The sequence below is a fragment of the Gallinula chloropus genome (genome assembly GCF_964237585.1).
Source record: "Gallinula chloropus genome assembly, chromosome: 5".
NCBI lineage: Eukaryota > Metazoa > Chordata > Aves > Gruiformes > Rallidae > Gallinula > Gallinula chloropus.
The window spans coordinates 46444450-46469269 of NC_140090.1; the positions used below are offsets into that span (position 1 = coordinate 46444450).

At 45.9% G+C, this 24820-nt stretch overlaps 1 protein-coding gene across 1 annotated transcript; it reads left to right on the plus strand.

Moving 5' to 3' along the window:
• Positions 1-24514, plus strand: PSAP (prosaposin). The gene is made up of 14 exons (XM_084265751.1): positions 1-51; positions 10358-10491; positions 11529-11603; positions 12305-12430; positions 12667-12861; positions 13754-13897; positions 14411-14476; positions 17176-17289; positions 18136-18231; positions 18435-18621; positions 18783-18934; positions 20859-20939; positions 21484-21591; positions 22183-24514. Exons 1-14 carry the CDS (start codon positions 6-8, stop codon positions 22216-22218), a joined length of 1560 nt encoding a protein of 519 aa, XP_084121877.1. The 5' UTR covers positions 1-5; the 3' UTR covers positions 22219-24514.
• The last annotated feature ends 306 nt before the right edge of the window (positions 24515-24820 follow it).

Consider the following 24820-nt stretch of genomic DNA (forward strand, 5'->3'; position numbering starts at 1 on the left):
TGGTGATGATGGCGCAACGGCTCCTCTGCCTCCTCGGGCTTCTGGCGGCCGGTAAGCGGCCCTGCCGGCCCGGCCTCCGCCTCCTGCTAGCCTTCTCCGGCCCGTTTAGCCCTGGTGGCACGGCGTTCCCTCGCCACCGAGGGCCTGCCCGGGCGGGGAGGGGTGGAGGCCGGCCGGCGCTGTGAGGGGATGGCAGCGGGGGTGGGGAGTGACGGCCTAAGGGAAGTCCGTTTCTCTTCTCACGGCGGAGCCCGCCGGGCCCGGCTGCCTTCAGTGCGGAGAGAGGAGGCAGAGATGGGGATGGCGTGGAGTGGGGGAGCCTCCTGCCGGCGCCCCGCCGCCCGTTGCAGGGCCTAGCAGACCCGCCGGGGGAGCGGGAGTGAGCAGGGGTGACAAGGCTGTGCTGGACAAGGTTATACTGGGCCGGCGGGGGCGGGGGGATCACCAAGGATAGTGATCAGAGGCGGGGGGAGTCCCCGTGAGAAACTGCGGGTAGGAAAATTACTTCCTTGTGGTACCGCGGTAGCGCCGGGTCAGTTTGTATCCATATGTGGCACCCACCGGGCCACCGTGTCACCCCATCGAGCCGGCTAAGAGCCATGGGTAGGAGCTGGGCTTCTGTCAGCAGCTCTGCTTATCTTTGGTACTTCAGGGATAGATGGGCGTTAATCCTATTTTCGGGTGGTGGGAGGTGGCCTCTTCTTTAGCAGCCTCGTTTCTTGAGGGTCTCCTGCTCTGCGTTGGAAAATTCCACTGATTTTGCTGCTTGCTGCCTCGTTAGGTGAAAGTGGAGGTGGAATAATTGGTATTCTGCTTTTAGCGTTAGAGGTTAGGAAAGGCAGTGCTTGCGTTTTGTGCTTTGCAGAAGCCAGACAGAGCTACAGAAATGATTCAGAGGCGTAATTGGAGGAGTAATACACCTTCAGGTTGTGGTGTGGCACAGCTAGGAACCCTAAAATTGAAAGTCTAATAGAGGAAAGCACATGATTTCTTCAGAGAGTTTTCCTTTGAATAAGACAGTTTAAAACCTAGAACTTATTTGCTTATGAGGTTAGCCTACAACATTTCAGAGTCAACTTAAAAAAAAACCCGTAACCCTAAACAACAACCTAACTAATTGTTTAAAAGCCATAGGAATAACCAACTTGCAGACTATGGTGAGCTGTGCCTGGGTGATCTTGTGTGACTGTACACTACTCCTGTTCTTAAGTGCAGTTTTTTAATACACTGGTGTGTAGATAACTTAGTGGAGAATATCAGACCTTTCAGGCTGGAAACAAAAAAGTAAACATTGGCTTTTGCTTTGCTTATTTAGCTGTTTTGATCCTATGACTCTTGCGTCTGCTGTGCACTGAATTAACTGCCAGCAGTTGTCATGTCTATGGGGACTGCTTCTGAATCACTAAAACTGTCGTAGCTTCTTGGGCTTTAAAAGTGAACAGGATTTTCCTTGAGGTATCCACCAGGTTTCCTAATGGTTTATTTAGGGAAATAGTAACGAGAAACCAGTTCAGCAATGAGAGTTAGCTTGGTCTGCCTGTTAAAGGCATGCATATGCAACTAAGCATAGTGTGTGACTTGTTAGGCCTGTTTCCTTTTAGGAAAAAAGATGCTGCTTTAACACAAACATCTGTCTTTTTTTCCCCCCAGAGTCCAGTTATGGCTCCTAATTGATTCAGCTCCTATAGTATCGTGCAGATTTTTCCGAAGGCTTTGCTGTGACAACCTGAAACACCATTTTCGTCTCCTAAGCTAACTAATTAGCTGTATCAAAATCTAGCCACCCTCAGCGTCTCCTAATGGAGTTACTTGGCTGGCTTACAGCACAGCTCACAGGCCATGAAGGTTTCTGGTTGACCTAGTTACAGTGCTTCCGGGCATCTTCCTGTGAAGGGAGATGCGAAGGTATTAAAGCAGGGTGTACAGGACTCGGGATCTCCGCGCTGCTGATGTGCGCTTTGATTATTGCTCGCCTTTGTGACCAGAAAAGGAGGAAGGCTGGGTGCCTAGTTAAAGCAGGAATAGGCTGCCCAGGGAGGTGGTGGAGTCCCCTTCACTGGAGATATTCAAGACCCGTCTGGACGCCTATCTGAGTGATATGTCCTAGGGAGCCTTCTTTGGCAGGGGGGTTGGACCCGATGATCTCTCGAGGTCCCTTCCAACCCCTTTGATTCTATGATTCTATGAATCAGCTTCTCTTGACTTGAAATTTATTAAACTGGGAGTGGAAAGTAAAAAGACTGAGGATGTGATTATTTCACACACGAATGGTGGAAGGTGCTTTATCTAAGAAAAATATGGCCCTGCCACCTTAGAGGAACAACATGGAGTGCTGTGGGCATGAGGCACCTTACGGCTGTCACATAACAAAGCAGTGCTCCGATGGTGCACCAGTCATGTGGCTTGTGTAAACCTGCCCTTGCACAATCTCCTCCTTGTTTGCAGAAGAGGTATAAATAGAAAGAGTTGCTCTTGGTTGTGTCTGAAGAAGCTGTGCAAGCTGTTTTGCCTGGTCACGGTCATGCCTGGCAAAATGCGCGGTCACATCTGCAGCCTCTGAAGTCTTACGCAGCCCTTCTGCAGCCGCCTACAGCCGTGGTTTGTGCTGCTCTGCATACTGCAGAGAAGCAGTTCTGGGAATCTTTGAAAACTGAGATGATGTAGGGGGTGGAACAGGAGAGTGGGAGCTTGTCAGCAAAGCAGAGCGTGTCTCCATCAGGTGATGATGATGTCAGTTGGGAGACTCTGAAGTTGGACTGTGCTGTTTCAGGGAGGATTTTCTAGTGTAATGCCCAGGAAATTTTTTTTTTTGTGGGAGAAGCAGGGCCAGTTGCTGCTGGCAGCCAGTGTGTTTTGGTTTCAAGGTCTCATGTGGAGCTGATTCTTCAAAGCAGGTTTTGGGCAATGCCTTAGAACTATGTATAGAAAAAAGGTGTTGTGTTTGGTTTTTTGTGAAGGGTTTACTGCAGTACATTTCCTGTTTTAATTTTTTTTTTCCCTTTAGATAGCGATTAATTTGCTGCTATTAAGCTATCAGAGTTCCTATTGCAAGTGAAGAGGGATACTCCTGTGGTCTTTGTGTGCGTGTGTATTTTGAGTCAACGCTTGCCTGTGTGTTTGGTCACGGAGCAATGTTTAATTTCAGATATCCGTGTATTGAAGTGAGGAGTCTCACCTTTACTCTATTTACCCTGACTAGTTTGGGTTTTTTTAAAAACCTTGTTGTCTAATTCTCTAAAGATCTACACATAGAGAGATGAGTAAATGAATCTTGCAATGGGATTTCAAGGTTTGTTTTTTCCAAATGTGACAGTTTAAAAACCTTTGACTATGTTCACATTGGGATGCAAACTGTTAGCATGCAGGGATCAGGGGCTAACTGTTCTTGTTTCCTGCTGTCCACTGCTTCATGACTGTATGCGTGGGAAGGTTATTCTTTCACCTTGTGTACCACAGCTTGCCTTTTCCAGGCTTTGCTGTTGCTAACTGCTGTCCTTCCCAAAGCTGCCCTTTAAAATGTCCCTTTTGCATCCCTCTGGCATGCTTTCTCTGCTCTGCTGCGGGGGTCTGGTGCCTTCCCTTTTCCTAAGGGAGCTTCCTGTTGAGTTGTCCTCCACGTCTGGCATTCATTCTGCATTAAAGCACTTCTCTGGCAGTGCTGTGAACAAGAGCATTGCTGCTCTTCTCTTCCATCCTGGCGGTGTCTTGAACTGCTTTTCTGCTCTCTGAAGTGTTTAGATGTCTTTGAACTTCACCTATGTTTTGCTGGGGCTGCAGTGTAATCTGTGGTCAGGCATTTTGTCTTCTGTTATAGGTGTGAGTAGGACTTTTCTGTGAATACAAAAGGGGGAATGTTCAGCACAGAATTTCTGTGGAGACTCGCATTAAATCACTGCTAATGTCTGCCAGATGCCCTCGAACACCCAAATCCCTCCTCTAGATGCTGTCCTAGGAACATCTCTGGCAGAAGTCAGGGCTTGCGTGGCCACCTGGTAGCAACCTCGGGTCAATGTGGAAATAACTCTTGCAACCTTTACAGTGACTAGGTCAGCAGAGCTGATTTTTCTGTCTCAGCTTGTCCTATTCTTGACTACCTTTGACTTTGTTTTCATTGCTTGTATGCATGTAGACTGCTGCTCTTACCATGCTTGGCTTCTGGCGTGGGGATCAAGGGCACGTAGAAGGCAAGAATAACGTTTTACGGCAGAGGCAGCACGCCAGAATGAGAGTTACATCCCCATTCTGAGGAACAGCCTAATCAAAATGCCTAACACCTAATCATGGTGTTAACTCAAAACTCCTTTCTTATGCATTGCACTAGTTACACCTGTTTCAAGCCTGATATTGATCAGTAGATGTCACACAGGAAGACTCTGATTTATCTTTTTTTCTAAACCAACACTTGGAATTCTGATAACATCTAGCCACACTTCACCCATTTCTTCCAGATACTGCCTGTAATCTCTCAAATACTGTCGTCATTTTACTGCCTCGTTAGTCCAGATGTGTAGTAGACCTTTGGCACGAGTTACTAGTGTGCAGTGTGATTACAACAACTTTTGAAATGTTACACAAACTCACTAACTGACCTGAGAGGCTGTGGAGTACTCAGCTTTTCAGATAACTTCAGGTTGAGGTCACTCCTTGACTTGTTGACACTTTGTAAAATTTGATGAGGTTGCTCCCTCTTGACTTCTTTAATTTCAACACACTTTGCTTTTTGCAGTTCCCAAAAGAAATGGGGACAAGTCAGTAACTAACTGGGCACAGGACAGCAGAGACTGATGCCTTGGCTTGGTCTGTGGGCCATTTCTGGGACATTAGGAATGGGGTGGGGTTTTTTGTGTTGGGTTTTCCTCCAGCATTGCCAGGTGGGACTGGATGGGAAAGAGCATCCCTCTTGATGGACATGTTGATATACTTGGAACTAATTAGACTGTTGTGAAGGTGTAGGAGTTGACAGCACCAGAAGTTATCTTCCATATTTGACTTTAGCCTGTTAAAGTGAATAGCAGCTCAGCTCTTACCTTTTCTTGCCAACTGCGGGTTAATTTGTTTGTAAAAATGCTGCTAACACCAGCGTTTTTCTAGCAGTTTGGTTTGGCAGAGGCTGGAGCCTTCAAGCTGAATTTCTTTGTGTTCTGGTTTATCCCCTGGCTCTTTAGGGAATCTGGTCTGGCCTGTGTGGAATACCCATTCATGGAAGCTTACGTAAGGTGTTAACTTTTAAGCATGATCACAAAAGGTTCATTAGTAGATTCAGTACAGCTTCAGAGGGGATTTCTTAGGATTTTTTTTTTTTTCTGAGAGTCTGGGTAAGAAATTCAGGCTGGCTGACCCTGGAATAAGAGCAACACAAATGCTTGTGGTAAGGGAAGGTTAGGTTATCCTCAGAAAATTACCTAATTTCTCCGGTGCTGTCCTTGCAGGATTGTAATCCAGCCCTAAAAAGCTTCCCTCTTGGTTCCTTTTTGCTCAAGAGGAGTGAAGAACTTGGATGTGCTTTCACATGAGAAGCTCTGCAAGCTTTCCAAGTTGAACAGGTGGTATTGCCTGAGAGTGCTATCACTACTTTGACATGGTGGCATTTCCATCCCAGATGCTGAGCGTCGAGGAAGGAAATTGTAGTTGGCGTTTGCAGCCTTCAGAAGTTGTCTGGGATTAATGCACGGTTGCTGAAGTAAATAGGGTGGTATCACCATGGGAGTGAGTTGCAGGTTTCCCTTTATCTCCACAGCCTTTAAACTGGGTTTTCTGTGAACCCTGGCAGAGAGAGCCCTGTGGGATGTACGGTAGCTGCTACTTGTTAGGACTGTGTTGCTGGTGTTCCAGCACTGTTAGGTTGCTGAGCTGGGCCTCAAAGGAAAATTCTCTTTCTTTTTTTGCTTTTGCCCTTCAGCTCTTGGGAGTATTTTGATTTTGTTGTTGGGCTTCAGGCTGTGTTTCTGTGGCAGCGCTTGTTCTGGGGGATGACTTCTCTTGTCTGTCAGACACAAGCGTCAGAGAGGGTATGAATCTCTCCTGGTGTTTGGTTTTTGGGTGTTTTTTGCTTGTTTGTATTTGAACCGAGAAGATGGAAGTGTATGCAAGGACCCTAGGATGCCTATTGGCTGTCAGCTTGGCTAGAAGCCCAAAAACTGAAGTCTTTCACGTCTGAAAGACATACCTTTTATGCATGGATTGCATTTCTACCCTGCCCCCACTTCTCCTTCCTTCTCCATTTTCTTTCACTGCTTAAGTTAGGAAAAGCTTAGTGGAGCAAAATTGAGGAAGCCACATCTCTGAAGCAGCTCAAGAAGAGAGAGGAACCAGTGAAGAGGACAAGTAAAGAAATGCCCTGACCTTCGCAGATAAACTTGTTTGGTGCTCTAAAAATAGTTACACGCAAGAACTGCAGGGAAGGGGGGCAGGTTTGGGTGGCCATGACACGTGACTCTTCCCCCTTCTCTTTAGGTCATCTCAAATGTTATTTAAAAATATGAGACCTTAAATAAAGAACAATATATATAAAATAAAGGGGTGCCAGAGATAACAAAGAAGGTAATCTCATTGAGTTGATCCAGCGAGCATTAAGGGGTGCATGAGGTAACTGACAGCGCTCTCTTTTCTCCTGGCTTGCTGCTGTGCTGGGGTTGTGAAATACCATGTCAAGGTGTTGCTGTTCTTGCAGCACAGGCTATTTTGAGACAACAGACAAGATAACTGTTCACTTTGTTGTGAAACAGCACAACAGTCTTGACATACTTCACTGGTGTATTTGCTTTTGATGTAATGTAAGTTAATATACAAGAAAGAATGCTGTTTCATAATTTAATAAGAGAACAAGCTAGAGGGAAAAGTAGTGGGAATAATAACGGCTTTCAGGCTATTCTTTTCTGAGTAGGCAGGGTCTGAATCAAGAGGGGTCTTTTTTAGCTTCTGTTTTTCCCAGGCCATTCAGAAAGTAAGGGTGGCTACTGTCGAAACGAAGACTTGTCCTTTCATACTGCCTTGAATTATGTAATAAAAAAAATTTAGACACAATGTAAAATAACCTCATACAAGCTCAACTGTATTTAAAGTCATGGTGGAAGATAGAAAAGAAGCCATGCTTAGTGTGTGTTGCCTCTGCAAGCATTGAATGTGGAGTTGTCTTCTCAGGTGGGAAGAACTTTGCCAGCGTCCTTTGTAACTGAAAGGAAGCTGCTGTTCCTGTCTTTTGATTTTTTTTTTTGTAGGTAAGTGTTTGTCCTCATGGCATAGCTGATTCAGGTTTCCTGAATCTGTTGGCTGTTTGATGGATAAGCTATGAAGGTATGTTGGTGTTTCATCTTGCTCTGATGTTGTGGAGGGGCGAGGAGTTCAAATAATACCAGTGGGAAGGTGTTTTGGGTGCTTGCTTGCATCCTAAAACTAGTTATTGGCATCCTTTGGTTTGCAAACCATTGGAGGCTTCTCATTCTTCACTGTCCCTCCTGGGCTCAAGCTCTTCTGAGACTTTCGTGTTTAGTTTCCTGTAGAGGATTGCAGATAAGTGTCCTTACTCCCAAATCCAAAGTGGCCCAGTGGCAATGCTTAGAGCAGAATCTGAACAAGATGTGTGCACTTCTGAGAAATGACTTTTCTTCCAAACTGGCAGACCTAGGGAATTGCAAGAAAGCAGCACAATCAGAGGTATCAAGTAGCATACTGTCAAAAGACAGTCTTAAGACTCTTTTTTTTTTTTTCTTTCTTTCTGAGCAGAATTACCTGTGACCTGCACTTTGCTCGCCTAAAAAGGCTTCCTGACTACTGCCTTGCTCTTTGGTTTCCTGCCTTGGTGTTGTAAACCTGACCAAACCCTGCTGCCCTGCGATACCTCTTGCTCTGTTCTGGCAAGTCAGAGCATCAGTGACTGATTCAGTGTGAGCATCCTTTTGATACAGAAACCAGGCAGCAGGGAATTTGCTAAAGACATGGAGTCATAAAAGCTGATAAGTAAGGGTAAATCTGAAGTGTAGTATTTTTGTCGTGTGCTTCTAAAATGACCATGTTGTAGGCGATGAGGAAGAAGGAACTTGACTAGTTGTTAGATATTCTGCCAAAACTGGGCATGGATCTGAAAAGTCATACAGTGACCAGATTTTTAAAGTAAAAAGCCAAACAAAACCTGAAAGTTTATGAAGAACTTGATCAAACCAGTGCAAGTTACAGCATGAGTTCCTCAGTTTGGGTTTTAAACAGCTGCTTTGATCAAGACATTGAGAAAAGGTTTGGAATAATTATAGCTGTAGTTTTATAGTTTAGTTTTGTAGTTTTATGGTATGTGTTAAACAGGGGAAGGGGAGTAATTTTCTTTTGATTTGTGGAACTGAAGGCATAGGTTAAAAGCTATACTTGTAAATAGTTGGAAGCCCTTAATTCAGCTGTTTAAAGTCGAGGTCTTGCTTGACTTGAGCCAGACTTTCACTCTGCCTCACAGATCCTTCCTACTATTGTTCAATACCAGTATCTGAAAGGGAAAAGTAACTCCTTCCTTCTACCAAGTGTATACTTGGTTGTTGTTACCCTGCCAGAGCTGACAGCTATTTGGCTGACCAGCCTGACCTTGGGACCTTACTATTCCTGGTACTTCCAGATCAATAATGCTGTAGTTGAGGCTAAGTGTTTTGCTAACCATACGATGATATCGGAAGGTTTGAAGTATTAGTCCCACGGTCTTATAAACAACCATAGTGTTCTGTTTGTCCAAGGAATAACATGCAATCTAGGCTTTTTGCTGGCAGAGAGGGTACCCAGCTTCGTGCTCTTGTGTGGAAGATTTAAGTATGCAAAGCACACTTTTCTTAAAAGAAGTGGGTCATTCCTCTGTGAAATCCTCTGTAAACAGGCTTTATAAACCAGAAGCTGAGAAGGCTAGAAAGCAGTGGTTATCTGGCTCTGTAGTGGTTGTGTGCCTGGTAGATGCCCTGGCAATTAATCCGTTAAGTAGATCCTCTAATTGCTCAGAACTGAGAGCTGAGAAATGGGAAAAGTGATCGTTTGTCTGTCATAACCTTACTAGAACCTTCATAGGCATCAAACAGCTTCTAAGTCCTGCTTCTTGGTTGGCATTGTTTTGTGTTGTGTAAGCAGCACTGATGTGAAGATAATGGCTCCTAAAAGGCACCTATACAGTTAACAGGCATGAATAGCTTCTTTTTTTTAAATAAAACTTTGACAGCAGTGCTTTGTTAGCTCAGACCATGGCAAATTTCCTTGGAGCTTGTCTGCTGTAGGATTGTAGGAGTTGTTTTCTCATAGGTTAGTGCAGCGAAGGAGCTTGACTGCTGATGAAACTGAGCAGACAAACAAGATGGCTTTAGAAAACTGAGAAGTTGGGTTTCCAATCCAGACAGCGCTGTTAAAAACAAAACAAAAAAATCCAAAACCCCTTGGGAAGTCAGCTAGGAGGAGGTGCAGTTGGTTAACTTGTCCTATTGCTAACAGTGCAATTCTTCTATACTTCTTTGGGAAGGCTGTCCAGAAATGGTATTCTGTATTTTACTTCAAAACCTTAATAGGTAGGTTGCAAGACTGTTCTGCCTGGGGTTGGAGATAATGTCCAGACAAAGACTTTTTTATACGTGTATTTTCTTCCCCACAATTTTTTTGCTGTGCACAGTTGAGGAACTGACCAAGAGGAAATGAAGACTGAATAGATCTAATGGGTTAAAAAACTATTTGACAGAACATGTCTCATGTTGGGTTTTTGTTCCTCTCATGCTTTGACTTTGTGGAAACTTCATCTGTGGTCAGTGTTTCGGTCTGTACCCATAAGCCCTCCATGGAATGTGTGTGGTGGTGTGGCTGCTTGTCCTGCTAGTTCGCTGCCTCAGCTGCTGTATGAGAAGAGCGTGGTCCACCTTGGGAGAAGGAAAGTGGACTGCAGTTACAAACTTGATGGGATTGCTGGTTTGGGGTTGAAATGACTGTGAGGATGAGAGAGTGGGTGGGGTTGTAGCTTTGGGAATCAGCTGTCTGAAGTGTGGATTTCTGCAAGGAGCAGTTTTAGTGAGTCATCTGCTACTTTTTCTCTGCTAAGCAAAGGGAGGGTTTTGAGTTTGTTGGTGTTTTTTGTTACTAAGGTGGATGGTGGGGCAATGGACTGCTGAAGTTCTTGGACTTGGGCACTTTAGGGAAGTTCAGGTATTGGGGTTTTTGTGGTAGTTCTTTGGCTGTTTAATCTGTGTATGGGACTCATGTTTGAGGCAAACATAGCTGGATCGAAGTGTGCTTAAAAATGCTAGTAAACTGAAGCAGCCTAACAGAAGGGTTGTGGTTACACCACACAGTATTAACCTGCTAGCTCTGGAGTGGAAATCATTCAGATATGACTGGAGGATTCTTTCTCTGGCAGCTGTGGCAAGCCCTGTTCTGTGGCAGAAGGACTGCGTGAAGGGTCCGGAGGTATGGTGTCAGAGTGTTCGGACAGCGTCGCAGTGCGGAGCGGTGAAACACTGCCAGCAGAATGTCTGGAACAAGCCTACTGTAGTAAGTATCAACTACTGAGACTTCTTCCACCTGTAGTTGAGGTAGTTGGTCTCCACATACTGGTGAAAACTTTTCATGTCTCTGATGGGAGTTAAGTGCTACATCTGCCAGTGCCTTGGTTACCTGTACCTTAATTTGGGTGCTTGATAGAGGCTGCTTTCCACTTTTCTGCCTTGCAGAACTCGTCTGCTGACTCCTATAACCTGTTGCACAATCACTGAGCAATGTGTGGAATGGAGCTAGTGGACTTCTGTCTTGTTCATCTTCTACAATGACTCCTAATTCATAGAGCCTTTTTTTATTCTTACCTTGAGCAATGCCAACTTGATAGGCTTACTACAAAAAAAGAGCAGTGTGCCTGCCACTTTGGGTCTTTCCACAGAAGATGTGGCATGTGCTAAATTATGAAAGCTATGACAGTAACTGAAGGCACAAAGGTTACTTGTAGTGTGGCTTTTCAAGTTGCACTTGTACTAAATGTGACTGCTACTTTACTGGGTGTAGTCTGTGGTGCTGTTTCCCAATTTTCTGGAGGGAAAGGGCATTTTTCTTAGAGACACGTTCAGGCCAGCTTGGCTATTATCTATGTTTCAGTTAGTGGAGCAGCAGAGGAAGGGAGGAATGTCAGGATGGCATAGCACAACTAAAATAGTGAAGCTGCCTGAAAAGCTTTTAGGTTTCTAGTAAGACTGAACCCTTTTAAGAGTAAGGTCAGAGAGCTTTGGGACAAGGCTTCTTGGGGCAATATACTTAATACTTCAGGGAGCTGGGACTAAGTGAAATGGGCAAGCGGTGGTGTGCCTGTTTCTTACCATGTTGATTTAGTGGAAAAAAACCCAAACCAACCAGGGACCTGGACCTGCTTGGAATAGCCTTACTCTTTATTTAAAACCACCTCTTCCCACCCCGCTTCAGCCAGTATTGGTTTCCTTAACTTCACTTGCGAATGTGATGCTTGTTCTTTGCCTTGTTGTTCTCACAGTGCAGTTAGAGCTACTTAATTCTGTCTCAAAGTAACTCCTTGCTTGTCTCTCCAGAACAGTATTCCCTGTGACTTGTGTAAGGAACTTGTGACCGTGGCTGGCAAGGTTTTGAAGGATAATGGCACTGAGGTAAGCAGACTTCCCCCTCTCCTTGTCCTGGGGCACTCTTTGATTTCACTGTCTTAACAAGATCGAAAGGTGAGGGGGTGGAAGAGTCATCTGAGTGTTTTCCCAACCTAAGCAGCAAATGTTGAAAGGGGCCCTGGAGTACAGGGAAAAGGCTTTTGAGCAGCCTCTTCTGGTTTAGAGATTAGCAAATTCTAGAGCCTCTCATGCTGTAACCCATCCCTGACTGACTCTTGATGGTTAGTAAAATTATTCCTGTGCTGGTGGGCCATCAATCTTAAAAGGTGGGATGCTGCAGTTTCTAGAAGTGGATGATTGCACCAAGTGGTTGTGGTGGGCGCTCCTTCCCTTTTTCTTTGTGAATCTGGGAGTAGTTTGTATAAACAAATCACTGTTCCACTTATCCATAACTTTCACTTCCTCTTCTTAAATGTGAACGTTCTGTGCTTCTTGAGACTGTTGTGCAGGCCTTGCAAGCAGCATTTAATGTTTTCACTTTGGCAGGGTCTCATTGAAAGTCCAGGACTGGGGAAAATAAACCTGTAGTGTAAAACTCCATTCTAGTTTTGCTCACCAACTGAGTCCTGGACCTACCTGAGTCCAAGGGCCTTTTTTTTTAGGCTTGGTGTCCTGCATTTTGGGAATGGAAAGAGCATTTAATATATATAATTCTGATAGCCTATAGCCCACCTCACATTTTACAGGATGAGATCCGTTCTTACCTGGAGAAGACATGTGAATTTCTTCCTGATCAAACCCTGGTCTCTGAGTGCAAAGAAATTGTGGATTCCTACCTCCCAGTTATCATGGATATGATCAAAGAAGAACTAGTAAGTAGATAACTTGCAACTGTTGGAATGTAAAAACCTTGCTTCTATTGATGCCTGAATTTCTCTTCCGCATAAGATTGTGCGTACGGTCCTTAATTCCTTTATGGATCGGTGGTGTTGGAATTAACCATGCAAATTGGAAGCCTGTGAAGCATTTTCCCTTCTTACCATGCTTCAGCTTCATGCACAAAGTGCCCTCAGTTTAGAGCTTGATGTGTGTGTCTCCTCTCCCCTAGGACAAACCCGAAGTTGTGTGCAGTGCCCTCGCACTCTGCCAGTCCCTTCAGAAGCACCTTGCTGCCGTGAAACTTCAGAAACAACTCCAGTCCAACAAGATCCCGGAGCTGGACTTCTCTGAGCTGGCATCCCCATTCATGGCTAATGTGCCTCTTCTCCTTTACCCTCAGGACAAACCCAAGCAGAAGCCTAAGGTAAGGGGTGCAGCACTGGTCCAGCACAGAAGAGAAGTGCTCCTTTGCATCGAAACTTGATGATTCTTGACTGGAGGTTGTTGCACTGGGCACAGGTTAAGCTGATGACCTTTGCCTGGGTGACTGTCTCCTAAGGAATTTTGTGCTGTGGAATACAGACAACTGTCTCTTTCTGTAAGCTGTGAATTTAAAGCGAAGTGAGATGATGGCTGCAGCCTCTGCAGACCCACATGTATAACTTTGGATTAACAACTGCAGCCTATAAAGACAAGTCTTGTGCTGGGCTGTTCCCATGCAGGACTGTAGTAGTCAAGCAGGTCTTGCTGGAAGCAGTTTCTTTCAAGAGCAAGTTTGGCATTAGCCTTCAAAGGAAGAGTTCTCCCACATTGAGTGATCCCCTACCTGTGCCCTTCAGGGGAAGCTTGCAGCTCTGAATCCAGAGGTGACAGACAGGATCAGAATAGAACAAACAGATGACTAAGGGGAGTAAGTGAGACAATGAACTCGTGAGTAGAGGCTTGTCTTGATAGCAAGCCTAGATATGAAAGTGAAACACTTGGGTGGGTGGAGAACAAACTGTTGTGGGTGGAGTGGGTAAGATCGATGCCAGCTTTAGAAACCTTCCCACTGTGGTCTGTAACAAAACCAACAGATTTTGGAGATTGGATGTCTTAACAGTTATCTCAAGTTTCAGAGCCAAGTAGGTGCCTAATCTCCATCTAGTGGCTGATGTGCATGCTGGCAATAGCTTGTCTTAGCTCAGGCTTTCAGGTGTTCTGCAGGATATGTGTTAAGGTTTGTATCTAGTTTAATATAGCTTTCAAAACTTAATAGTAATGGAAGCTTCTGAACTGCGTTGTGTGAAGCTTAGGTTTCCTATCACTTTCCCCAGGGAAGTGGGGGTGTATGCCAGGATTGCATTCAGCTGGTCACTGATGTTCAGGAAGCTGTGAGGACAAACTCATCTTTTGTGAAGTCTCTGGTTGCTCATGCCAAGGAGGAGTGTGACCGTTTGGGACCCGAAATGTCTGAGATGGTAAGCTATTTCTTTTGTCTAAAAATCTCTTCCCACATGCAAATGTAAAATAGTTTGTTCAGTGCCTTAATCCTTCCAATGTGATCCACATTTAATAAAACAAGGGAGTGGGAGATACGTTGTGCAGTGTAACAGCAACTCAGTGCTGAAAGTGTAAGCTTTCTGGTCAAGAAAGTTGGGTGGGTTGGTCTGTATGGCTTGAGATTGCTGCTGGCCCTTAGAGGATTTTCTCCTAAAAATGGTCTGGTAGGGTAATGTGGCCCTCTTGGTGATGGGGCGTGCTTTTCCCTGAGTGGAAGAGGAGGACTCATCAGATCAGCAGCTCTGTGTAATGATTGTGTAACCTGAAATACCATCTTACATTTGGGATGAGCTCTGAAAGACAGCAGAATAGTTATTAAGTAGCTTGGGTAAATTAATACCTTGAGAGGTGTTAGAAAATTATAGATGAACTCTACAGCTTAAGTGGTTTGATATTTACAAGACCTTATTTTTTTCTCCCACTTCCTACAGTGCAAGAACTATATCTCTGAATATTCTGACCTGGCTATCCAGATGATGATGCACATGGTAAGATCAGTAGACTTGCTCTCAGTTAATCTTTCTGCTTTGTGTAGCTAACTCATTTGGAAAAGCTTACTGTAGTAAAAGTCTGGGGAGAGCCCTTGCTCTGTAAGTTTTGGTGTTAGGCTTGGAACGTGGCATTGAATTGGATCCTCACCTCAGTCTCAGAATGCTCTTTAGCTCTTTCTTTCTCTTTCACAACCACTTCAGCGGTGCAGAAGGCACTCTAATCCTTTGAAACACAGAAAGTGTGGTACCTGTGTTCCTTTATACTCCTTCTATCTTGGTCCTGTACTTGCACCACTTCCCCTCTTGCCACCAAATGCTGTGTGAAGCGTGTTAGAGTTGGGCTTTGTCACAGTATTGCAGAAACAATGCAAGCATTGGAGATAATGTGGCTGTTGGGAGAAATGCTGAGTGCCTGCCCTCTCAAATTGCCACCTCCTGCTCTCTGGGCTCTCAAGAGCAGCCATGGAAAGTGAGCGGGACCACACCAGCTCTGGTCATCTGCAGCAACATACAACATATTTTGCCTCTGACTCACCTCCATAGCACCTCTTTAACCAGAGATCCCACAGCCTTAAGAAACTGAATTAAACCATTGCCTGGAGAATGCAGTGAAACAGCAAACGATGGGTGGGATTCTGAATAGAGTGCGTGGCTTACTTTAACCTGATTTGGTTTTTTTCTTTACCAGTTGCTAAAGGCTATTTAGAAGCTTGCATGATGCTTAAGCACCTGGCAGGGAGTTGGGTGGGAGAGCAAATCTTTTATTCTGACAGTTTCCCACTCCGAGCATCGCAATGTGGTGTGCTGTAAATAGCCAAAATTGGAATATAACCACACCTTGCATCCGGCTGAGCGTTGGTCACGCTCTTTGGAGGTAGTCTTGCCCAGGATGCTTTAGTATCTCCACGTGAATAATGCTGGTTAGCACTGTGTAATTAAATGTCAGCTGCTGTAAGCAGTGCTAAGGATCTTTGGGGTGGGAACCATGTCATATTCCATCATCTTCAGGGAAAGAGTATACGCAGTTCCAAGTGCTTGATGTTTTTTTTTTTTTCTCTTAACTGTTATCTTTTAATTTCTCCTTTTTTCCTCTGTCTCCAATCTCCCCTGTCAACAGAAGGATCAGGTAGGTGAGCAACATCATGCCTGTGGTGGTAGCCTGCTTGTAGTTCACTTCTTGCTCTGTTAGCAGCGTACATGGTGTGGTTGTACTCAGTGTTGACAGATACAAGGGATATTTGCCATTTAAACCAGAGAAAGATTGCAGACTTCCTCCGTGAGACCAGTCCTACTTCCAGCTCCAGATACCAGTCTGTGCTACTAAGTTTTCAGCTTGGTTGTGCTTTGGCCAGCGGAGCAGACAATATGCTCACTTTCACACAAGAAGGATTAGATGTAGGAAAAGCATGCCAGTGGCTTCTGTCAGCTTCTGGTTTGAAGTCTGGGCTCAGAAGGGCTTGAGTGAAGCTGTCCCCAGGTCTTTTCTTGGTTGACTTTTAAATCCAGACAATGATACAGATGTTTAGAGCATATGAACTGAAAAGAAGATGCAGGAGCCCTTCAGGCTCCTGCTTCCTAGAGCTATTTGGGCTTTTAATTTAACCAATACAGGGAGACCTTGTGTCTGTCATCTTTCTGTGAGAGAACATGTGTGTATGTGGGTGTTGCTGTAACATTAATAGCTGGAAACGCTTCTTACAATGCATGAACCAAAAGGCTTGACTTAAAGTTACTGACTGGAGTAGTCTGAAGCAGCACCGTATCATTGAGATACTGCTTTTGCCTGTGCATGAGGTTGTGGCATGATGTATTAACTGTTGTAAAGCCTCTGCTGTAAGAAGCATGATGCCCTGGTGACAGGGTGGGGTATGATCTTATGTTTTAATTTATTTTTCTTTTTTAGTTTAAGTAGACTTTAGGTAGGGAAATCAAAGTTCCATGTGTCACTGCACAGCCTTTCTCACTTTGCGTGGGTATAATTTGGCCTCCTCAGAACAGTTTGCATTTATTTTTGTGTTCAGCAATGTACATTTCTAAAGACTTGGAAAGCCTTTGTAAAGCCCTTGTTTCAGTTTGCTGTTTTCCCTCTTCCTGTGAAAAGAGCACATGACACACGGTTACTGCAGATGCTTGTCAGGAAGGTTTTGGTTTTAATGTGGGTAACTCTTGTTTCTTATAGGCTGTGTTCAGTAAAGAGGGAGTCTGTTTCTGTTTGCAAAATGTGATGTTACTGGATGCTTTAAAGAAGGTAGTTCGTGGATGAGGAAAGGAGACCTTTCTTCTAGGTGTTTCTTTCAGCTTTTGGGTGAACTCTGAAGTCAGGATAACTAGCCTTCTCTGTGATTACTTAAAGCTTTTGGGGGAGCGGCTTTGAAAAGATGCAGATCTTGTGTGATTCTGGTGGCCTGTTTTGGTGTTGGTAGCTCCTAAGTCAACTCCTTTGAAGGGCTTGCAAAGCTCATGGTAAATGGGTTTTTAAATGGATGTGGTCTAACCTCTTCCTCTTCTAAAGGAACTTCTAAATTTCACCTGGTAGTTGTCCTGCCTATAACCTTATTGAATGTTTTGGCAATACTCAAAAGTAGAAGTAGTTGTGAAACTTGTGTGGGAGCCTTTTAAACTTTATTCTCTGTGCCTGCTCTAGGCTCCATAGAAAGGGCAGGGTCTACTGGACTTTTAACAATTGCTTATACATCTCTTTCCAGCAACCAAAGGACATTTGTGCCATGGTTGGGTTCTGTCCTTCCGTGAAATCTGTTCCCCTTCAGAACCTGGTGCCAGCTCAAGTGGTTCATGAAGTGAAAATGGAAACTGTGGAAGTAAGATGGACTTTCTGTACTCACCAGCTTTGCCTTTCCTTTTGCTGCAATGGAATGGACTAGGTGAAATAGGAAAACACAAACTTCTATGCATAGAATAATCCAAGTCTCCCTGCATGTCAATTCCTGGCCTTTTTGTTTCTGACATTAATCTGTGAAATGGGAGATCTGACTGACTTGTTAGAACACCAAAGCCTATGCTAAACTGCAGCTCTAAGGTAATGCTTCAGTGTTGACAGGGGAACTGTTGTTCCAGCTGTGTAGCAGCCTTTCTGGATGTCACCTCAAAGGTTGGAGGGCGGATTGCTGGATTTGAATTTTCCTCTATGTTTGCAGTTGCGCTTCGATCCCCTTTAACAACGTGACAGCCCCCTCTGTATGCAGATGAGTGATCAGAGTGCTAAGCTCTGAGTTTGGAGAAGCACCTTGGCTTCCCATGGAATTTGGGTAACTCGTAAAATTACAAATTCATAATTTTGTCCTCAATTAGTGCATTTTAAATACCACTTTGTATTTCCATTGAACTCCAGTCGCTGTGGGGCAGCCTATTTTATGCACATGTATTTTCTTCTAGATTCAGTTCCCTTCCTTGTACAGCTTGGGAATTGTAGTCTTTAATTAGTCTAACCAAATGACTGTTCAAAAAGGCTTTGTGTTGAGACCTTTTGAGGTTGGTTTTGGGTTCTGCATGACCTTTTAAATTCAGCTCAAACTGGCCAGCTAGGTAAATGAACCGGTGTGCCACACTTGAATGGAAATGCTGTTACGCTGGTCTTTCATGGACTGTCCCTGTCCGATGCGGTCAGGTGCTGATTTATTGTTTGTATGTTTCTTCTGTGTACTCAGAAAGCCTCAGTTCAAGAGAAGACTTTTTCCTTGTGTGAAATATGTGAGACTATGGTGAAAGAAGTGACTGGCCTCTTGGAGAGCAACAAGACAGAGGTGTGTAAGTGGTGGAAGAGGTGCCTCTTCCTATACTTTGGCTAAAATGGGGCTGTATTGGAGGGGGGAGGAAAATTAATTTCACTGTCTCTTTTTATGAAAGCAAGAATTTCATCGTGGGTGGGATGGAGTTGGAAAATATAGTTATGAATTGAGCCTGATTTCTGTTCCTCATTTGCCATGTGTCTGTTTTTGGGCTTCAGGAGGAGATTGTACATGAAATGGAGGTGATCTGCTACCTGTTTCCAACAAGTGTCAAAGACCAGTGTAAGGACTTCATAGATGTCTATGGCCAGGCTTTGATTGACATGCTCTTGGAGGCAACAAATCCTGAAGCAGTGTGTGTTATGCTGAAATGCTGTGCAGCCAAGAAGCCTCCACAGCAACCAGGTTGGTAATGAGGAGCACAGTGATTGCAAAACGAGCTAGTTCCCACCTCTCATCACACTCCTTTTGAGGACACTTGCTTTAATACTTTGCTGATGCTGCCTCCTTTCTTCTGTTTGGGGGAATTACCTAAGCACTGATGTTGGGGTGTTTTACCTTCTCAGTTTTAGTGAAACCCTCAGGTGGCTTCTGTGATATCTGCAAGATGGTGGTAGCTTACGCAGACAAAGAGCTGGAGAAGAATGCCACGACAGCTGAAATTGAAGCTTTACTGGAAAAAGTCTGCCACTTCCTGCCAGAGTCTGTCAGTGATCAGGTAAAGAGCTTGTGCAGGGGGCAGGCTAAACAGTGATAGCCGTGTTAATGACTGGGATCTGTCCTTGTTGATGTTACGGAATTCACAGACTAGTTTGTGTTGGAAGGGACCTCAAAGCCCAGCCAGTTCTGACACCCTGCCATAGGCAGGGACACCCCCTACCAGCCTAGGGTGCCCAAAGCCCCCTCTACCCTGGTCTGGAACCCTGCTGGGGATCCAGGGGCAGCCCCACACCTTCTCTGGGCACCCTGTGCCAGGGCCTCACTGCCCTCACAGGGAAGAATTTCTTTTTAATGTCTCATCTACATCTCCCCTTTTAGTTTAGACCCATTGCCTCATGTCCCATCACCATGCTTCCTGATGAACAGTCCTGCTCCAGCTGTCCCGTAGGCCCGTTTAGGTACTGGAAGGTCGAAACTTCAGAGTATATGTAGTCCTACAGTGACAGTTATGCTTGCCTCGCTTTCTGAGCATTTCACCTGTTAATTCTGTCTACGTGCTGATTTTAGGTCCGTCTCTCGAGTGTCTCTGCTGCTATAAATGTCCAGGTACTCATAATAGAGGTCTCTGTGTTTGGCCGACTGCCATGGTCTCTGGCTGGAGACAAACTGTCCACAGGTGCAGCTGGGACTGACTGGTGTTCAGCACCCAGCTCCTGCCCAGGCTTCTCTTTAGCTAGCACCAAAGGCGTAGCAGCTTCTCATGCGTGGTGGAGCAAAAAGGGGAGCAGAGCTGATCTGAGGCAAATGGCCACACAGGCCTTGCTGTGTGGCAGCATGCCTGCCCCTCAAAATGAAATAGTTGAGATGAATAGAAGGGCAGAAAGTCTTGCAGGGTATCCGAAAAATAAGACTAGAATGCCACATCTCGTGGTGGTTTTTGTAAGAGTGGTCAGATTTGCTCTGCCAGGGGCTGGGAGGAGTTTGGGGTGCAGGAGGATTAGTTCTTTTGCGCTTCCCATCCCTGGGGGTTGGCAGCCCTTTCAATAGATGAAGACTTAAGGGCCTGAATTGAGTGGCTGGACTGTTGGACTCATTTGCAGTCAGCAAAGGTTTGCCTGGCAGTCCTCAGAGAACAGTGGGTGGGAACAGCTGAAGGGATTTTTTTTTGGGTTGGTGGGGATGTTTTTTTTTCCCTCAACACTGATCCTGTTCAGGGCATTAATGAAGTTAATTGGAAGTAGGCTGGCACAATTTCAGTGAGGCAGCAGAGTGACACCTCTTGGGCTGCTGTGATCAAGATTTACCTGGAAGTCTCATTAGATGGCTGCTGAGTGTCAGCAAGTGGCAACCGCTTCTGAGTGTGCTTAGGCATACAATATACAGGCCCAAAGCTGCTGTGGGACTGCTGTTCCCACTAGCTGCTGTGAGGCTGTTTAATAGCAGTGGCTCACATATTAATGAGTGCCGTTAGACTTCTGTCTGTATGTCGGCTTTGTATGTGGCCTGTCCGCTAGAGGGCTGGCTGCTACCGATGGAAGTTCTGCAGCCGACCGTTGCTGCTGGGGCTGACAGCAGCTTTGGAGTTGGTTACTGCATCCCCGCTGTCCTGCTCAGGATGTTTGTCTCCAGCTTGTTTGGTGTGCTTTCTTCTTGGGACAGCAGCAGTCTCCTCAGTTAGAGACTAAGCTTTGCAAATCAGCCTGTCCTGCTTGGGTCTCTTCTCAAAGTTTGTCCTGCCTAGTTCTTTTCCCTCTGACCCCTTACTCATTGCAACCTGTCTGCAGACAGCTGCAGGCAGGTATGAGCTAGCAAAAACCCTGGTGTCGTTGTGCTGTTAGCGCGATGATCTGCAGAGCTCAAGCCTCTGGTCTGATGGTTTGGAGCGTGTTATTTGGGGTATTTGGAGTAGTGTAGAGGCCTGCCTGCTGAAGACCCTGCTTTCCTCTTTGTTCTGAGAAGACTCAACCTGTGTTTCGTTACAGTGTGTTCAGTTTGTGGAACAGTACGAACCCATGGTTGTGCAACTCCTGGCAGAGGTGATGGATCCCACTTTCGTTTGCACCGTGAGTATTGTGTTTATCTTTGAGTCCGGGCTCTGATGTGGGCCTGCTCTACCTCTCTGTGGGCCTTCCAGTGCCCAGCCTGCAGGAGCTCTGCTGGAATAAAAATTGGCATGTGGAACGCTGGGAGCTGATGCGGTTGTGCAAGGCCTTGGGCTTACTGAATGGGCAGCTGTCTGAGTGCCAGCCCCGTGCAAGGAAGGGTAGAAGAGAAGAGCTGCCAGTGGTTGAGGTTCAGTAACAAGGTGTAGCGTGCCCCGAGTGCGATGACGGGAAGTTCAGTGACCTTTCTTGAGAAAAGGTCTCTCTTCTCGAAACCTAATCTGAAAACCCAGCTCTGGTAACTTAATTCTTCCTCCTGTCAGGTGACCGCTTTGCCTCCGCACGTTCCGCTGCGAGCGTGACTGACGTTGTGGGCTGAGCACAGTGCTGTGGGAGCTCCAAAACTCAGCTCGGCGGTGTTCCCACGCTCGGTCAGGTGGAAGCTCGGGCGTTAAGGCTGGAGTGGAGGTCTGCTGGTGCTGACTCTCTGCTGTTCTTTTCACAGAAACTCGGCGTCTGTGGGTCGGTGAAACAGCCTCTGCTGGGGGACGATGCTTGTGTCTGGGGTCCGGGTTACTGGTGTAAGAACATGGACACTGCTGTTCAGTGCAATGTACGTAAAGCAGGGTTCTGCCTGGATCCAGCTCCCTGTTGCTTTTTGCCAGCTCCTTATAAAGGACTCTTCTGGCTTCTGTTCCACACCTTCAAGTGGATGAATTCTAGTTTCAGGAACTAGCCAGAGGTGGTTAGGTTTGAGAGGGTCTGCCATAGCCCTTAGCTTGCTTAAAGTGGATTGTTTCTTCTCCCTTTCATTCTGTACTATCCCCCACCCACCTGCCAGTGTTTTAGAGTCTGTAGCGAGGTTATGTTGTGAACTTTACGTTTAGTTTTTCGTTCCTGCAGCCTACAGACCATGTCATGACCTCTCACAAGCTCTCAAAATTGACTTCCAGTATTGCTGTGGGCTGGTGCTTTCTTTGCCAGGCCTTAATGGCTAAGGGTCATCAGCATTCTTTCCTGAAGCTTCTGGGTGGGGACGAGGATGTTTATTCTAGTCCTCTTTGGAATTACTTTTAAACTCAACAAAACTCAGTCCTGAAATCCTGGCTCAGCATAGGGCAGTGATTTGTACATGTAGATGGCGTGTTGGTTTCCAAACAGGCTTTCCCCTCCCCACTAACCTACGCTCTTTCTTCCCCTTTAGGCTGTTGATCACTGCAAACGACACGTGTGGAACTAGAAGAAGAATTTCCAGTTCCCAAAGCTTGCCATGGCTCTTATAAAAAGTGGGCTGAGGTTGGCGGAGAGCTGTATCTCAAACGTCCCTCCTCTCTGCCTCGTTAACAATTTGACCTTCACGTTCCTTTATTGTAACTCTTCTGTAGCAGTGCTGCTGTTGAAGGATCAGATCTTCATTGTCAACTTAACAAAGATATCTCTGATTGTACAGTTTAACTCATGCTTCTAAAAGTAGTCAGTGTGGTGTAGATTTTACTTGGTTTTTTTTAATTGGTAGGCTGAAGTGTTTTTTTTTAGGTGCTGGGAAGAACGTCAGAGAAGTTGAAGTGAGACAAGATTATTACCTTTTAACTAAAAAGAAGAAAAAGAGAAGAGGCTATAATGACTAAACTTTGAAATGGCTTTCTGTAGTCAGCACTGGGAAGATGACACGCTTTGCATTTTTAACATCTGCCTGGAATATTAATTTTCTGTGTTAACTGTAGGGGAAACTCTTAAGGGATAACATTGAATCTTGGGAATCCCTTCAGCTGGAATTTTCCAAACTCTGCAGATGCAGAGGAGGGGACTTTGTGTGCCCAGCTAACTTTTAAAGTTACCTTAAAAAAAAAAAGGTGCATTTGAGTGCCCGTGCTTCCGTGTTTCAGTGACTGCACTTACAGCTCGTGGTGGTGTCATAGCTACAAAAACCCTCCTCAACCTGCAGTCACATCCTTTGCGTTTCCTTGGGCTACTCAGTCCAAGCATGGCTGTTCTGCTCTCCAGCCCCGTACAGTGGGATTTTGGTCTCCTAACACATGCTGATGTACTTAAGGAATGGCTCCCCCCTTTTCCCCCCCCCTTTTTTTTCTTGTCCTAGTTGCTCAATTCTGCTTAGTCTTGCAGCTTCCTACATGCAGCCAGCTGTGTGCCAAGGAGGTGGGGAGAGCTGGGTCTGGAGATGATGGAGGGGCAAGAAGTCAGCAGGGGCTGTGCTTATGTCAAAGGGACTTTGGTGCAGAGGGCAGATCACATGGAAGAAGACGTTGTTTTTGTGACACACCCACCCCCAATTTGTTCCTTGATCTGTTTGGGTTGGTTTCTCTCTCTCTTTATCCTCTCAGAGAGTGTTTCAGTCAGGTAAAGCTCAGGAGGCGCTGTGAGGCTTGTGGGCAGCTCCCACTGCTGCCACCTGCTCTCGCTGCCACCCTTCTGCGTGGTTTAAAGTGTAAATTACCTGTTGGGAAACGACTCCTGAGCTGCAAGCAGAGCCTGCAGATGGCTGGGAGCCAACCTGCCTCTGGCGCCTCCGCAGCATCCCACCAAAACAGCCAGAACAAAAGCTTTCTGTGGCAGGCTGCTACCCCAAAAAACAAGTCAGGAGGTGTAGAGGGGGTCTGGGGGGTGAAAATCAAGGCTTCTGTTGCTCGAGGTGGACTTTCCATCTCCTACCAGTGTTCTGCATGTAGTTTCAATGATGTTAATCCCCAAAATGGAGCCACCAAAGTGAGGAGACCTTTGGGAAGGAGGAGCTGGGCAGATGTGGAGCTTTGAAAATTCCAGTCCTGTTTGGAAAGGTGCTGGCAAACGGCCGCTGTTCCTGTGGTCTCTTGGGTGAGGCGGGAGTTCAGCTGCCACTGCTTTAGCACCAACCAAGAGTAATTTTTGGGCAGTTTAATGGAAAACCACTTGTCTGCAGTTCTTAACTTGTGTATGGAGTGGCTGGGTGGCGTTGGCAGACAGCAATGCCTGTTTGTCCTTCCTCTCTGTGTTTGTACAAACTGCTGAACCGCTCATGGCTTCGAAAAAAGGAAATCATTTCCCCTAAAGACGTGTAATTCCCACAGCTTTCTGTCCTGGCAGTGGTTCCAGCACCGTATCCTAGTTGGGGTAGATATGCCAGATAGGAAAGGGCTCACTTGAGTGGTGCTGCCCTGGAGGTACAGGGTTGTGTTATGCTGCGGCGTGGGGGAGGGGATTGGAGCTTTTAAACCCTATGGGGTTCCCCTAACATGAATTTTTTGGGGGGAATGGGGGTATGGATTGACACTTGTAGAAGCTGGCAAGGTTTTAATTTTCCTGGCTTTTTTCAGTAGCAAAGGATTCATGCTAACGACCTGTCAGGCACAGCAATCCGGGGGAAATCCGGTGCTACCGCTGGGAGTCTCCTAAATCTCCCTTCCTGTGGACCGTGACACCTGACCCGCTTGAGCGATGCTGGGGGGGGGGCACACACGTGCAGTTGCTGTCTTCAGAACGTTGTCTTGATTTTTGCACAAAAGCTTCCTCGATGAACAATAAAACCTTCTGTCAATGGATGAGTTTGCCTTTTATTCCCTTGTTGACTTCCTGCTGGGCTAGGATGCACGTTCCAAACCCTTACTGGGAATGGTGGGATTTGGCTTCCCCTTGGGTTGCTGTCGTGTGGGGTGCGTGCCCTGTCCTGCCTTCGCTGCATGGAGAGGAGCTGCAGGCTGGAGAGGCTTGCTGGGGATCTGGCGGGGTGCCGTGTGTGATGTGAGGCAACAGCCTTGTGTTGCAATCTCTTGCCAGGCACGGGCCCCGGGCGGTTCTTCCCAAAGCTGCTTGGTATCGGGCTTGGGCGCTGGCTTGGGTTTAACATC